Source organism: Branchiostoma lanceolatum, chromosome 7, assembly GCF_035083965.1.
Source record: "Branchiostoma lanceolatum isolate klBraLanc5 chromosome 7, klBraLanc5.hap2, whole genome shotgun sequence".
NCBI classification, from domain to species: domain Eukaryota; kingdom Metazoa; phylum Chordata; class Leptocardii; order Amphioxiformes; family Branchiostomatidae; genus Branchiostoma; species Branchiostoma lanceolatum.
Window position 1 is genome coordinate 21111397 of NC_089728.1, and position 15815 is coordinate 21127211.

The following is a 15815-nucleotide window of genomic DNA, read 5'->3' on the forward strand; positions in this document are numbered from 1 at the left end:
AAAACACTAAACTGGATGGTTATGAAATTTCTAGAAAAAAAAAACTGGACCACCGATGAGTTCTGGCCATATATCACAAACATGCACAAACATGTTCAAAACAGAAAGTGATACAGCTGACCAGCTAACGCTAATATGGGCGCCAGCTGTCAGCACATAACAGAGAACTACTATCCGCACTTGAAGTTGAACTTGAACTAGTCTAAACAGGATCAAATGTTTCTGATCTAACATTCAAGACAGGAAACTAGCAATCATATGACTCGCAGGCGGACGGAGGTTTAAATAACTTATGACTCTACGATCAATAAGGGGTCAATTAAGTATCACTCCAGATGTTTCCTATGAATGTAATATATCGTTATCGCTCGCTTATATCACAGAACGTTCTTGTTTCTGCGTAGACTGCACTTTCAAATGTTTTTCTCAGCAAAAATGTGCCAAGACTACATAATAAGGTATATGTTTATTTAAACTACAGTTTAAGTTTTTGATTTTAAAACACAGATGTTGTTTACTACACTTAGTAAACAAACATCATAAAGGAAAAAATATCAGTCTTCAATTAAATCATATAATTTGTATATTATTGAGCTACTTTCTATTTTAGGTGTCTTCAATTTTGAGGCATCACATACTTTTGAATTAGATGTTGCTTTTTTTCTATGTACTGAATTATTATTCAAAATTACTTATCAATTTGCAAAATGATACCAAGGATATAATTGCAAAAGAAATACAGTAATCACAAAAATTGTATAAATGAGCTACGATCAACAACAAAATCACTTTCTCTACACAAATACAAACAACCAAAGACAATTATGATCATAATCATATTTACATAATTAATAACTCAGATAGACATGGAGGTTGCAGCAATCTTTGAAGAGCAGATACATCCAAGTTTCCAACATAAACTGAAATGTGCGGACGTATCATTTGATGAATAATTCACTGTCGGCGATAACCTTTGTCACGATATGTCATTTTAGTGGATACAGCAGTTTTACATGTGTAAACTATATTCTTATTTTTGATGCATGGTTTCAATATTCAGCATTTATGTCATAACATATGATCTTATATGTAATAGAATATAGATTAATTATTGGGGTGGTAAGTTATGATACCTTTAATTTTTGTGATAACGTTTAGGAAAGACAATACACAGGTATACATGTCATCCTTGTAATGTACATGTATAACTCTGTCAATGGGTACTACATGTAGCTAGCCTTGAAACACAGGCTCTAGGGGGAGGCTATCAAGAAGAGGGTTTAATCTTTGTAATCTATGTAGACTATCCTTCAAAAAATCCCTTCTAAGCTTCACTAAAATTCCCCCTTTCCCAGAAAATAATCGATGTACACATTTTTTTTTTTAGAACCTATGAGAACCTTTGAGAACCTATGATTTTGAGAGGAGACTTCCAAATCCAATACACTTCAACACTTTGAGTCTAAATAGTAGGTTATCTTTTCCCTACCCTTATCATGTGTGGTATAAGAGGTTGTTTGCTTTCTCTAGTAGCCACTGTGTTGAAGGATAGGGGAACCCGATACTCAGTGTAAGTGTCTGACTGTTGTTAGTGTTACTGACATGCCACTGCCCCTATTATACACTGTATTTCGAACATGACAGGCAACCCTGTATAGTCAAGCCCGTTGACTGTATGTAACGACTTTGTTTACCTAGGTTTAATGCATGTGGGCTTTTGAGTACTTTGCTAACATACCGCACCCTCGCTAAATGCGGATTTCCCCTAACTCCTGTCTAAATAAGCAAACAGTACGGACGCTCTGTAAGCAAGTGATTTATACTACTACACTGTGATTTCCTAGTGACTAACGGTTTATTCTATAACGGTTAATGACTCAAATTTACAAAGTGACATGGATAGAGCAGCCAGCATTTCTATGTTTTAACAGCACCACTGCATATATCAAGCAGGTTAAAATCAGTTTATTTTGATTTTAACCTCCCTGTGTACATCTAATCTACAGGCAAGAAAACATAACTTTCAAATTTGTATGTAGGTCAAAAAAGGCATTCAGCAAGGAAGTATTCTTTCCTTTGTAATTCCTGGTTAGATAAAAGATTGTTCTTTCTGAGCACCGTTAAATGCCAAGGTGGCTTTTGACCTTTTGAAAGAGTATAAATTTGGTTTGCAAATTACATAGAGCCTAATCTAATCCATTCACCAACAGTGGTAAACACCATTGAAATTTTAATCACAAAGACCAAGAGATGAATTTCCGTAAGCCTTCGGAAATGAAAAAGACACTCGGATGCTTTGATATCATTTTATGTTGAGCATATGTTTTCCACAAAAGTGGACGTGGTAGACCAAATTACAAAATTCAATAACAGTAATCCGGTATCAATTGCAAGAGATTGACCAAATTACCTTAGATCTGCATAAATTGGTAGGAAAGTGGGCTGTTTACAGTTGGCAATTATTGCTATAGGGGGTATCATTTATACAAAATGGGGTAAATGTGTATTTTCCCTTTCTACAATTTCACTAATACTAAGACTAGAAAGCGGTATTTTTACAGTGAAGTCAGAATGGCCTAGGGTAACATATTTCTATATTTCCTTGACCTATTTAATCAAAATCAGTTAACCCCCAGTAAGTCGATGCTATTCAAAATATTCTGTCTGGTGGTCTGGGATTGATAACGACATCGAGAAAACTGGTCTTGTGTAAGAAACAACTACTTGGAGATTATCATATTCTAAAAATTCTACAATATTGATGTCATGTTATGATTTACTTCATGGTACACTGGTCTCCTTAAATTATGATATCACACAATAATATTCTAAAGCATTTTCAATATTCAACACTACGTGACAAGACATTGAAATCCAAAAGTTGACCGAAAAATGTAAATGTAGACCAAAATTTGCGTATGACATTTCGGTAATTTTGCACCACTCATAAATATATTCCTTGGAAACTTGGAAACATTTCAAATTTTCATAATCGCCTCCCAACGTTTTAAATCGCAATACGAAATGGTACCATTTCTCTGGGTTGGTTGGCCGTTGTCAAGCCGTCTTTTGAAGCGGCAAAATTCCTCTTTACATCTAAAATATGTTAGATTCATTGTAAACAAAACCACTAAACATGACAACAAATATAATTTCCTAACAAAAGAAAACAATAAAACCTACCTGTGATTCGAACCGCGCTGGACCTGCAATAACAAAAAGACACAAATCAATATAATATTTAGCAAAAAACGGGAGGTCATATTCAAGGAAAGGCTTCACATGAGGATTTTAAATACTGTGAGGAAATATATGATATTTTTATGTATCTATTATAATTCCAGCGCATTGCGTACCCGAAGTGTCAGTCCGGACCGCTCCCACCGAGCCATCCTTCCGCAGCGCGACGCTCTCTCCCCCGGTAAACTGGAAACACTCCTTCCTACATCTTCTCCAGTCGTCCTGTAACGATTTGGCACACTGGTAACACATCGCCCAGGCTTGTTCCTCGTTAATTGGCGCTCCAAAAGCCCTGAGAATCTCCTCCAAACTGACTACATCTTTTTCAGTGCGACCGCCGTCGCCTGCTACCGGACTGGTCGCCATCTTGTTTCAAATCAGAGGCGTCACGTGACCACCATTAAATTTAGCCGCCGGGAGGTTGTTGTTGTTGTTTACAACCCCGTCAGCCAATCAGGGGTCGGGATTTTGAAAACAGGGGGTAAACATTGCGTCATAACGTCGGGGTAACGCCCACATGGCGCGAAAAGGATGGATTCCGAATCAGTGAAAGTGATTGCGTGACTTATGAGTCATGGTATGAGAGGGGAGCATGACGAGGTTACGGTAGCTAGTCTCTAACCGGACTCTTTTCTGTCACAAAATTTGTGGCCTATATAAATAGCTATAGGTAGACATTTGTCCGAATAGAGAGAATGGGTGAGCCCCCATCAGGCCTTCATGAGGGCCTGCTAGCCTGAATTCAATCAAGCCTCCTGTGACCGCTCGCCGCCCTGTAACCGCCTCGCAACCCAGAAAGAAACCCCAGGATAGCTGGAGTTTGCGTTATACAGACTATATAGGGGTTATGGATAAATCTAGTGGTAGAGTTCGGCAAAAATACTTGTGAAGGCTAGGAAAGTGAGCCCGCAGTATAAGGGTTACCGAATTATGCCTACGTTGGCAAAACTCCCCTGCGTGGCTATATTCTTCGCCAAGAAGGCAAGTTATGTTTTCGGTAGCGTTTCCAGAATGTGTGTGTGTGTGTGTGTGTGTGTGCGTGCGTGCGTGTGTGTGTGTGTGTGTGTGTGTGTGTGTGTGTGTGCGTGCGTGCGTGCGTGTGTATATGTGTATATTTATGTGCTTGTCACATGATGTATGTATGTTTGTGGATTAGCAGCATAACTCGAGAAGGCCTGGATGGATTATATTGATATTTGGTACTAGTATGTGGGTAGGTCTTGATTTCACTATTTTCAGCCAGCGTAGTTGGACTGTTGGAGCATAGGTAACACGAGTTATCCCACCAAAGAAGGCCACAGGGATATTATTGGCCAATTAAGGCCAAGCAAAGAGATCCCATTAAACCTATAATAGAGCCCTATAGTAGTCCAGCCCCTACTATTCATTCGTGACCCCTTTGCCCAACAGGGGCCTGGCGGAGACGAATGACTTCGCGCCGTGCGCCGCGGCCTTCTCCAACCGAACCCCGAATGCGGTCACAATCACATCAGTGCTGCAATGCGTGTGTTCTGGGCATGCACAGCAGGGATACAAATAATGTGTCACCGACACATGAAGTCATCTTCCGGACGTGCCCTATTGAAACGTGACTCTTCATAATGTCAACATTTGTGTGAAGGAAGCAAAGTCTATACGCATTGCAGTGATTACACTATCAGTCATAGAAAAGCATTTTCGCGTCGCCTCATTACTAGTATAGAACGACTGTTTTACCTTTTTATTTTACATCGGCAAGCTGGACACGAGTTGTGTGTGGTGATAGGGAATTTGTTTGCTGCTGATACTATTGACAACGTCTGCTGTTTTACAGTTATGATATTAGTAAATAGCACTGTTCCCGGACTTCGGTCAAAGAACTTACATGTTTCACGGCATATTCTGTACCGTTACAATAGACAAATTGCGGATGTCAGTACACTGAAATAAGTCCCTTTCAACGTTCCTATACAGCAGTCTTACCGCCCTTCCATCAAATTTCCTCCCCCTGCATTTTCATCTGTCACAGACATGCATTTTTAGCCTGATGCCATCCTATTTCTACCGGGGCTCCTACACTCGCTTCCCTATTTTTTTAGGGAAGCGAGTGTAGGAGCCCCGGTAGAAATAGGATGGCACCCAGGCTAATGCATTTTACGGATGCATATGAATAATAACATTAAAGTTTACTTTTCAATATGGAAAGGAAGAGATGGGGTATCTTTGGCTTTGCAGACTATTATTATCTATCTATCTCAAGTCAGTTTTTGTTTCTCTTACTTTTCTAATCCCTTCCAATGTCACTAACTGTCACTTAGTCTCGTGCATTTTTTTCCATATGCGCTTCAGTTTTGTGCTGGTTTTTGTTAATTTTGTTTCTTCTATGTATCTAGCTTTGCGTTTTGTGTACGCCTTCATGTGTATGTTTGACGTGTTTTGTGAAAGTGTGTATTAAAATTTGAATACTGTTCCCAGGGCTAACCTAGTTGGATAGCCCAGGCTGTACTTTTTTTACGGTCAAATCAATCAAATCAAATCAATCTCCTTGTTCACGTTATCCCTTTTCTCGAGCTGCCTAAGATCTTTCGTATCTACCAATAAACACAGTGGGAATCGATAAGTAAACAAAGGGGATTTTCGACGTTTATTGGAGAAACACAACTCAGAATCGGGCATTATGTGTGGTTGATTATAAGATATGATATTCACATCAAGTGAGAAATTAGAATCAAAACATATAAGACAGCAGCTGAGCCCGCGCTTCCAAAGACTGTCGTCCAAACTTCTAGAGCGTTCAGATTATGAAAAACGTATAAAAGTAAAACTATTAATTGCGGAAAAGTTATAAAAGCCCGTCTATACATGTGTTACTTGCAACACGTACCATACTTCAGTGGGTGGCGCTTTAGCGTCTTTACTTCAACACGGTTGCTGCTATGTGACAAAGCACTGCTAGGTGGCGCTTCTGTGCATAAGCTGACGCAAACAAATCAAGTCACAAATCCATGCAATAACAAGACTCTCCTTGATGATCGTTCGAATACACAGAGTGACAGTCTGAGACTACATGTACTTCCACCAACCTCCCCAAAATCAGAACTCAACAAATCTACACCACTTCTTTCTTACATCACAAGCTGTCTACTACCATAAAATCAAGACCATAGCACGTCCAGGTAAAAAATATATTCAATGGAAGTTCTGCTGCAGTACCACGGCCACATACCAGGGGGCCCAAAATCGACCTTGACTTTCGTCTTCCCAACATGTACCACATACTAAATATCATCATCGTCCATACAGAGGATCTTGAGTTGTGCTGGCTACAATAGTTCGGAAACACACACACACACACACACACACACACACACACACACACACACACACACACACACACTCACACATACACACACACACACGCACGCACACACACACACACACACACACACACACACACACACACTCAAAATCAATGCTGTTTACGCTATAGTCTAGTACATGACACTGGCAGTCACTGTATCAGCAATCTTGGGGTCTATCTTCTTCAGTTCGCGGTACAGGTCCTGGTAGAACGGTTTGTGGATGGTGCGGAGGGTGTTCGGTGCCAGCGGGTTCAGAGTTGGGAAGTTGATCAGGACACGGAACATGTTGGTGTTGAAGGCCTGGTACGTGGTGCAACCTGTGTCCCACGGGTGGAGAGAGAACCTGGCAAAATCAAAAGACAGTAGAATAATGCAAATTAGCTACTGATTTACATGATTAGTATACGATCTTGTCAATCATCACTTCTTAAGATATATACATACCAAACAGCATGACGATCCGCCAACCCCTTCTTGAGTTATTCGCTTTCAAAGTTCGAAACGAAATCGGCTCCTGCAGTTCCAAGGCAAGCCACTAGGGAGCCCAAAATCTAATTATTTCGAGGTCCTAAGAAGACCTACTCACATACCAAGTATGAAGACAATCCATTTAGGCATTCTTTAGTTATACTGTTTACAGACCCACTAACACACACACGAACGTTGTGCAAAACATAACCTTCTCGGCGAAGGTAATGACAAAGCTCTTTATTCACAACCATGGGGTGATGTTACAAAACAGACGACCTTTCGATGACCGTCTGTCACCTTCTTCAGGGCAATATAATGACTGGTCCACTGTGCACTGCATCTAGGTGTCGCTGCCAACAATGCGGTCCCAAAAGTTTGTCACATACATAAATGTTGGTACGCTTGAAGAGGGTGACAGACGGTCAACGAAACGTCGGCTGTTTTGTTACTGCTTGGTTGTGAATAAAGACCTTTGTTATTCAGTCATTTAAACCTGCTGAAATTATTCACGAACAAAAGACAGCTAAGTTTCAACGTGTCTTTCTTGTTGGTAGAACCACAGAGGAGCAAATAAAATATATGTTTTGTGTATTTTCATCGATCATCTGAAATTATAATAAACTCAAGCGGTGTCAACGCAACAGAGGTTTTGACCCACGTTTTTCTCAGGCTGATATGTATTTGAACTGAACCGTACTTTTGCAGTGTCTCCTTAACAGTAGTGAATCTTGTCCAGTGTAAAAAGATAGTCTTTTAAGTCCCGGTTACACATAGGCGAACAAAGCCTCCTGACATTCAGTTTCCCCAACCATGGTTGAAAATTGTTCAGGAGCTAGGTCGGCTGGTGTTCGGCTACGCCAGCCGAGTGTTTTGAAATTTTCAAAACATTCGGTTGTGGACAAGAGGTATGGAATGGGTTGGCGTTTGGCTGCAAGTTGGGAGTAAGTCAGTAGTGATCAGGGTGTGTGTGGGACGGTCAAATTTGACTCTAGACCTTAAACTGGCAGGACTGCTCCCGACCTACCGCCAACCTCGGTTGGCTAGTGGTCGGGAGCCATGTTCGGCTAGGTGTAACCGGGGCTTCAATACGCACGTAAGGTGCGCCTGTTGCGCGCTTAGGTAGTGGTCCACACTGTGCACGATGGTGTGGTTGAAAAGTGCCTCCAACCAGTTCTGGTCGATTCCGTGGCGTTCCATGACGTCTTGTAGCGCCTGCCTCAGCCTAGTGGGAGTAGAAAATGGGGTAAAGCCAAAGCAAAATAAATTCTGTGGATGTAGATTACATAAAACACTTTATCCCGGACAGAACGAAGTAACGTGGAAACCATACCACCGGGGGCTCCCCGATATCTCTACGGCGATGGGAGTGATGCCCGCCCGCCCAGACAGTTTAGCCCGCTCGGGGGTGGGTTTCCGGCCTTTGAAACTCTCTATGGCAGCTTAAGTAGACAGGCTGCGAAATTCTATATGACAAGTAGACAGGCTCAATAAAGCAGACTGGGCCCGTTAAAACACCCCTAAGCCGACCCCTAGAGACTGGGGCCAGGCTAGAACAGAAGCAGATTCAGAGGAGTTTGTTGCTATTCCCTGTCAACGCAATTATATCGACAAAAAACAATACTAACCTGAAGAGTTTGTAAGCAAATGTGTCTTTTCCGCGCACTTCCCAGCACTGCTTGGTCTGGTGTCCTTTCAGAGCACTCATGTTTCTGCTCTCTTCAACGATGCTATCTCGGGTACACGGACAGATGTAGCCAAGAAGTTTGGCCACCGTGCCTTCAAGGGGACTCTGGCACGAATGGAGGAGGGCGTTGTGTAACGGCATGGAAGTGTAGCTCGACTCTAGAAGAGTCTTCACATCGTTCTCCACGATGTGTCGCGCCACGCCATTGGAGAACACGTGAGACTTGGTGTGGAGCGAGTGAACATGGTAGAGGAAGACGGTCGAAAATATTTGGGATCTGTCACCAATTTCAACCCCGTTGCGAGAAAAGCGCAAAATTTCTGCGCCGCCATTTCCCTTCTTGTACGTCAGTGACCAGCTCTTCAGCTTGTAGCCTCCGGAGGCGCGGAGCTTGCAATCGCCGACCGTGACGTCATATTCGTCTGGCCGACCGTTTCTTGCGAGACGTATCAGCATTGCTAAGGTCGTGTTCTCTACATACTCCACGATGTCAGAGTCGGTGGGAGCTCGCAGGACCAACAGGAGGTAGAGAGAGTAGAACACGGCGTAGATCCATCGGATGAAGTACATGGGACTCTGAAGGAACCAGTGGCGTCGGAAGAGGTGCGCGACACTCGGGGTGGGGCGACAGTTGGCAAGGTCGGGGTGGACTGGCGAGGGTGCCTTTCTTGGTTTCATCGTGACACTTACGAGGAGAACTTTACCTGAAGAGGAGGTCAGGCATACCGAATGGCAAGAAAGTGAGCAAGGCTGTATCTTATTTTCTATAGAGGATGCCAACGGTTAAACTGAGGAGGGGGTACAAGAACATTTTCCCCAGAAAGTAACTATACACTTTCTCTGAGTAAGGTTGTTAGACGGGCTCAGTCCGATCACAAATCGGCCATGTTGGACAAATTAAAGAGTTGTACAAGGTCGTACGCAGCAGCAGAAAACAGTGGACTACTACAAGGTCATTGGCCAACCTTTCTTTCAATCAGTAATTAGACATAGTAAAACGCATAAATAGTAACTGTTGTAACCTGCTATTTTTTACTTATTACTTACGGCGGCGTCACAATATTCGTAGGTCGTCGTATCACTTAGTGATGTATTATTTTCAAGCAGACTGTGACAGAACCAACGACCGACAAGGATCTATGGCAGTCTTTTCGGTAACAGGACAGCTGGTTTTTGTACGACACGTACACAACTAGCCCAAGAATGTCCTTAGATTACGATTGTACGACGATCGTACAATGTTTTTGAGACCGGGCCCTTACCTGTGCTTTGGAGTTTGTTGGCGTTAGCTTGAGGTGGACAACGTTTGCAGTCTACTCTAGGCATGAAAGTCAGTCATACCAAACATATTTTGGTTGAGCTCGTCTATTCAGTTCAATTCTATAGAGGGTGGTTTGTGTCAGGTAGTGCCTGAGGTCGATTTACGCGAGGAACAAAGGGTCTAGTTGTGTGAAAATAAAATGCAGTCGAAATTCAGGTCACGGCCTTGACCCATAGTACTGCCATCTATTACTAAACCTCTGCTTTGTGTGTTAATTTTCAACTTTATTTACGGTTACACAACATTGCTGGCTAATGAAACAGCCTGAATTGCATTGCAATTTATATGTAAAGCTATTTCTAACATTCAGCATCAGAACATTTGATAAGAATTTGATTTTTAATATTAACACGGTCACACAATATACTATCTAATCCACTAATGATTTACAGTCATCGAGTATACATTGAAATAGGAAGCATGGAGCATCTAAAATGCTAGACTAAGTACTCGAAGGCACGAATCATGATATTTTATGATATATATTCTATAACAACTATTACTGCTTCATGATTTCAAGAGTTCTGGGGCTAAACGATTGTCTATGTCTCTCGGTTCTTCTGCTGGGTGGGATGTTGTAGCTGGATGTTCGTCGGCGTGTTTGGCAGGGTGTTTGTATGTGCGCGTCGTGAATGTGTGCACAGAAGATAAACATAAGTCGTGACAGTTGGTGTGGAGCGAGTACAGATGGTACCTCCCTCCCGAGCAGGCCCGATATGCCCGGTACGTTACCTCCCACACCGGCCCTGCCATTTCAAGCCTGTAAAATCGCTTCTGGTGACGTCAACACCAAAACAGCTTTCCGCCAATCAGAGGGTTTGCAGAAGTTCATCTAGAACGAAACCGCAAAGGACGATGGGAAGCTATCAACCAATCAGGTTATGTCTTACATCGTTACTTTGGGTCAGGACAAAATAACGGCTTTTTGTACCGAAAAAGGGTAGCTCATTAGTTATACATAACCGAATATGTCTGTGGCGTCGCCAGAAGCGATTTCACAGGCTAGGCTTGAAATGGAAGGGCCGGTATGGTAGGGTGAGATGATACAAGAAGACTAAGGAAGAAATGAGGACTCCGTTGCTAAGTGTAAAGTAAGAAACCACACTTTGCTGATTGTGAAGCTTTATTGTGAGAATGTCACTCGTTCTGTGCTTCACTTGTTTTTCATCTCTGATACGTTGAGGAGAACCTCCATCCTAGCCTTGGTTGCTAGGAGACCCCTCTTCTCCGTCTCCAGGAACACCACGCCCATCCAGAAGCTCCAGCCTATGACAAGCCCGAGTAGCAGATGCATCAGTGACGTCACGACGTGATGGAGCGGGAGACTGGTGATGGGGAGCACCAGGAGCAGACAGAGGAGGAGGACCGCCGCGTAGAACAGCCGGCTAGAGACTACGAAGGCCATCTTCTCCTCCAGGATCTGGACCGCCTGACGGAGAGACGTGTCACGCTCGGATAGGTCGGGAGGGTTGGATGGAGCTAAAAAAAATAATAAGTGTGGCAATTAAAAATTATTGCCATGGCGAAGGTGTCTGGGTTGATCTTACTTTACTGTAAGGAAAGTACCAACGTAGCACTCTTAGAACTCCCTGACACTCCCACCAGTACGAAATCGGACACCATGTACTATAAAGTAGGTCATCTGTCATCGACCTGCGTACCGGGATGGACAAGCCCCCCCCGTATGCAAAATATAACTGAAAAACAACACTTAGCATAAATCAGGAAGAAAAGCCTTCATGCATGTTTATTCCTGGGTCAATTATAAATCCATGGTTATTTTTGTTTTCCCCCACCCCCACACCTTACCATCACTTGGCTCTGAGACCTTCTCCAGTTCCAGATGCGCCAGGACCCCTTCATGGTCGGAGTAGTTGAAGAGTTTTCCAGGAACCTTGTGCATGGTAGTCTCACAGTGGACACACTTCACCCTGCACCCGGCAGACCCCTAGAAGGTCCCAGAACAAAATGTATTGTGCTTGAATAATTTCAGGAGTTTTAGAAATCACTGGTTAACAACAGACTTTATAATGAGTCACTTAGCAACAGACTTGAGTTAGCTTCCATCCAGCCCTACTCATCCTCACAGCAGGCCCGATATGCTCGGTTCATTACCTCCCATAGCGGCCCTGCAATTTCCAGCCGCTGAACTCGCTTCTGGCGACGTTATTGACAGTTGCTCATGAATGATTAACGAGCTAGCTGTTTTGGTGGTGACGTCGCCAGAAGCGAGTTCACAAGCTGGAAATTGCAGGGCTGCTATGGGAGGTAATGAACCGAGCATATCGGGCCTGCTGGGAGGATGACCCTACTGTATGTGGCAAAGACTGTCATTCTCGTTTAGGACTGTTCAGCCACAGCTGAAGCTTCGGACTTTACTTCCGATTTTACTTAACTGATTTCAAAATTGCTATAATATAGAAGAACTTTATTGCACGACAATTGTACATGGTACAAAGTATGGCAAGAATTCGTAAACATAATACAAAGTAGAAGTATAGAATAAAACTTAACATCCTGATTATTATATAATATTTGATGGTTAGCTATTTTTTGCACAACCAAAAGCGATACCTAGCTAATGATTTTGTGAGCGTCTGTCACCTACCCCAGGTCAAGGTGGGGGTTATTCATCATATCACACTTGTATCATAATTGACATTTATTAAGTTAAATGGAGGAGGGTTTCATATAAGCCTTGCAGGATTATTTTCTCCTCCTGCACATTCTTTTAGATACTTTCAATTATTTCACTATTATTTTTTGTGTGCGAATGAATAAAACAAAACAAAACAAACAAACAACAACAGCGCAAAAGAAGGAAGCTGAGATGGAAGAGGACTCAGCCAATCAGTGACAGATCACATCTCAAGAAACAAATTTGTACTAAGATTTGATAGATGACCACTCTGATTCAGTCATTAATCATCATTGTTTGCTGTTTTTGTGATTTTATTTTCAAAGGAGAATTGAGACAAGCTGCAAGGTTGGGCACCTCTCTTTTGCTCTTTAACTTCCTTTTCGTTTCGTTTCGTTTCAAGGCATCCTCATTTGAGGTGAAGCATGATGCTTTTTTCAAGTAGTGGTATCGCTACGGCTTGCGTTTTTGACCAAGCACATCGGGTCACCCCTACTCTCGATACTCTCGATAGTGTGTTGGGTTCTTTTATACGTGCAGAGGTTTGACGCTTGAGGCTAATGCCTCATACACGGGGCCGCCTGCTTTACGTCACCATCCGAAATGACGAATGCAATCCTTTACGACATGTCCGAGCTGGAGTCGACCACTAGGATCGAACTCGGGCCCTAGGATCCACGGAATTTGATCCAGATGGCGAAGCAGCCGGGGGTGCGTTACCCAAATGCTGAGTGATAAGCAGAGAAAGCAGTATGTACCATTTTTGGTACGATGAATGTGAACAGGGCCTTAAGAAAATATTGATTGCAAATAAATAGTAGATCTCTCCATACCCACCTTATAAAGGATGTAGTCGATTCTTTTCAGAACTCCAGGAGTAGCGAAGTTGTTTTCAGGATGACGGAAGGTGACGCCGGAGTCATCCGCCTTCTGGTGTGGGGTGAAATGGTGGAGTTGTACGTTTGCATCCTCCCAGCAGGCCCGATATGCTCGGTTCATTACCTCCCATTGGCCCTGCCCTTTCCAGCCTATGAACTCGCTTCTGGTGACGTTATTGGCAGTTGCTCATGAATAATTAACGAGCTAGCCTTATTTGGCAGAAACAGCCGCTATCTTTGCTCTGAACCCAAAGTAGCGATGTAAGACGTAACCTGATTGGTTGATAGCATCCCAGCGTCCTTTGCACTTTTGCTCTAGATGAGCTTAAGCCAACCCTCTGATTGGCTGAAAGCTATTTTGGTGGTGACGTCGCCAGAAGCGAGTTCACAGGCTGGAAAGGGCAGGGCCGCTATGGGAGGTAATGAACCGAGCATATCGGCCTGCTGGGAGGATGTACGTTTGCAGCGACGTATATTACGTTTTGGCTAACATTTGTCATTTTGCCGCCCGTATGATTAAATTGCATACCAGTTGGGAATATTCATCATTTGAACAAACATAAAGACAATATTATAGATAGTTCAACATTGATAGTCGATTGAGAATTTGAGAATACAATGAAACGTAATGACTAGACATACAAAAGGTAAGTAACTGATAAATCAGATGACTATCAAAAGTCTAGTCCATGGATAGTTTCATCAGATTGGTAAATAACGTGGCTAACAAAGTTCTTAAGGTCTCATTCATGTATTACTCCGAGTGGGTACCCTAAAAAATCCGTACCCCATAAAATGAACGGCTGCATGAACGTGTTGAATTATATCGGTGGGAAATTTCCTTTTGGCCAGCCCGACTGATCTCAAGGGTGAAACTGATGAAAGCTTGTTTGTAACTGAAGAAATTAGCAGGTAAAGTTTGGCAGCCAAGTGCGCGAGGTCGGACGTGCACAGCCCGACATTGTAGGTGATGCGGTCGTGCGCTCTTCAGCTGGAAAGTGCCTTTTTGGGTGTGTAGCTACATTGTAAGTGCAGTTTGTAATTGCTATAAAAAGAGATTGTATGTAGTGAAACTGTTGGCAATTCTTTTTACATGATCCAGGGTAAATGTTCCCAATATGAAATGAATAACATTGGTGCATTTTATATAGCTTCATTACGAACGCGCCCATGTAAAACACGTATCATAACATGTAAACCTATTGGGCGATAAAACTCATGAATGAGACCTTAAAAGATCTTATACACAACCAAAGAGTTTTTGCTGAGTTGACGTTTCGGTGCCTGTTTGTCACTCCCTTATCAGTCAGGAAAACAGATGCACTCATTGGCTGTATGGATCAGAATATCTGCTCCAGTCATGGACCGTAAGGAGGGGGGGGGGTATACATACAGTAACGTTTGGGACCGAATTCTTTACAGTAAATTACACTTCAGCAGTGACACCTAGCTGCAGTGCAAGGCAGAACTACTAGTATTCAGCTTTGTCCCGAGTAGGGCGAGAGATGGTCAGCAAAACGTCGGCTGCATGTGAACTCTTTCGTAGTGTATCTAAATATCTAAAAAAATGGGGTAGGTTGAAAACCCTTTTCAAAGCTAGAATACTAGATTCGGTGTCCCGAGAACTCATTGACACACTTCCACCAGTACGAAATCGGACACCACGTAGGTAGGTCATCTGTCATCGACCTGCGTGACGGGAAGCCAGACCGTGCTAATGAGGTATAGAGTGAAAGGTGGGCGGACGGACTGCAGAAATTCCTGTGCAATTCTGGGAATTCTTGTAAAACGGGCGTAAAATATACTATTAAGCTCGCTCCTGAAGCTTCCCTAAAAACTAGTCGCTTCCAGTGTATGAACCTTGTGCTCAGCCGTCAGCCAGACGTCCTCCATCCCTGAGTCGGACTGGATGATTTTCAGCCCGAGTTCCCAGGGTTGGAGGTTTAAATCTCCGGCGAGGATGTTCAAGTCAGCAGACCTGCCAGTGAAGCTAGAGGGAAAGAAATAGTTCAGCTTCACTCTTCTTCTTTTTGCGACACGTTTTTGGACTGACAAGGACGACGTGGAACTGCACTCAAGTTTTTCATAACTTATTTAAACACTACCGCGTACAGAGAACAATATATTCATTTCTACACATGGGTTGAGTGAGGAAATCGTGTAAAGTGCCTTTCCTAAGGGCACAACATCGGTGGCGTAAGGGGATGCGAACCCGGGACCGCTGGGTTCTGGGCCGAAGACC

The 15815-nt window shown here is 43.0% G+C and overlaps 2 protein-coding genes across 23 annotated transcripts in view; both read right to left on the minus strand.

Annotated features, from left to right (window-relative positions):
• The window catches only part of LOC136438106 (protein spire homolog 1-like), a 75085-nt gene extending 71450 nt beyond the window's left edge, over nucleotides 1-3635 (minus strand). For all 22 annotated transcript variants that reach the window (XM_066432793.1, XM_066432791.1, XM_066432788.1 and 19 more), the window contains exons 1-2: nucleotides 3357-3635; nucleotides 3184-3206 (exon numbers count right to left, since the gene is read on the minus strand). In XM_066432793.1, the coding sequence (XP_066288890.1) occupies nucleotides 3184-3206; nucleotides 3357-3606 (273 nt within the window). In that variant the 5' untranslated portion in view covers nucleotides 3607-3635. The remainder of the gene's footprint in view (nucleotides 1-3183; nucleotides 3207-3356) is intronic.
• Nucleotides 3636-11162: 7527 nt separating this feature from the next.
• On the minus strand, nucleotides 11163-15550 carry LOC136438120 (putative neutral sphingomyelinase). The gene is made up of 4 exons (XM_066432836.1): nucleotides 15434-15550; nucleotides 13533-13625; nucleotides 11867-12005; nucleotides 11163-11536 (listed from the first exon to the last, which is right to left on the minus strand). The coding sequence occupies exons 1-4, from the start codon at nucleotides 15464-15466 to the stop codon at nucleotides 11211-11213; spliced, it is 591 nt and encodes a 196-aa protein (XP_066288933.1). The 5' UTR covers nucleotides 15467-15550; the 3' UTR covers nucleotides 11163-11210.
• Nucleotides 15551-15815: the final 265 nt, after the last annotated feature.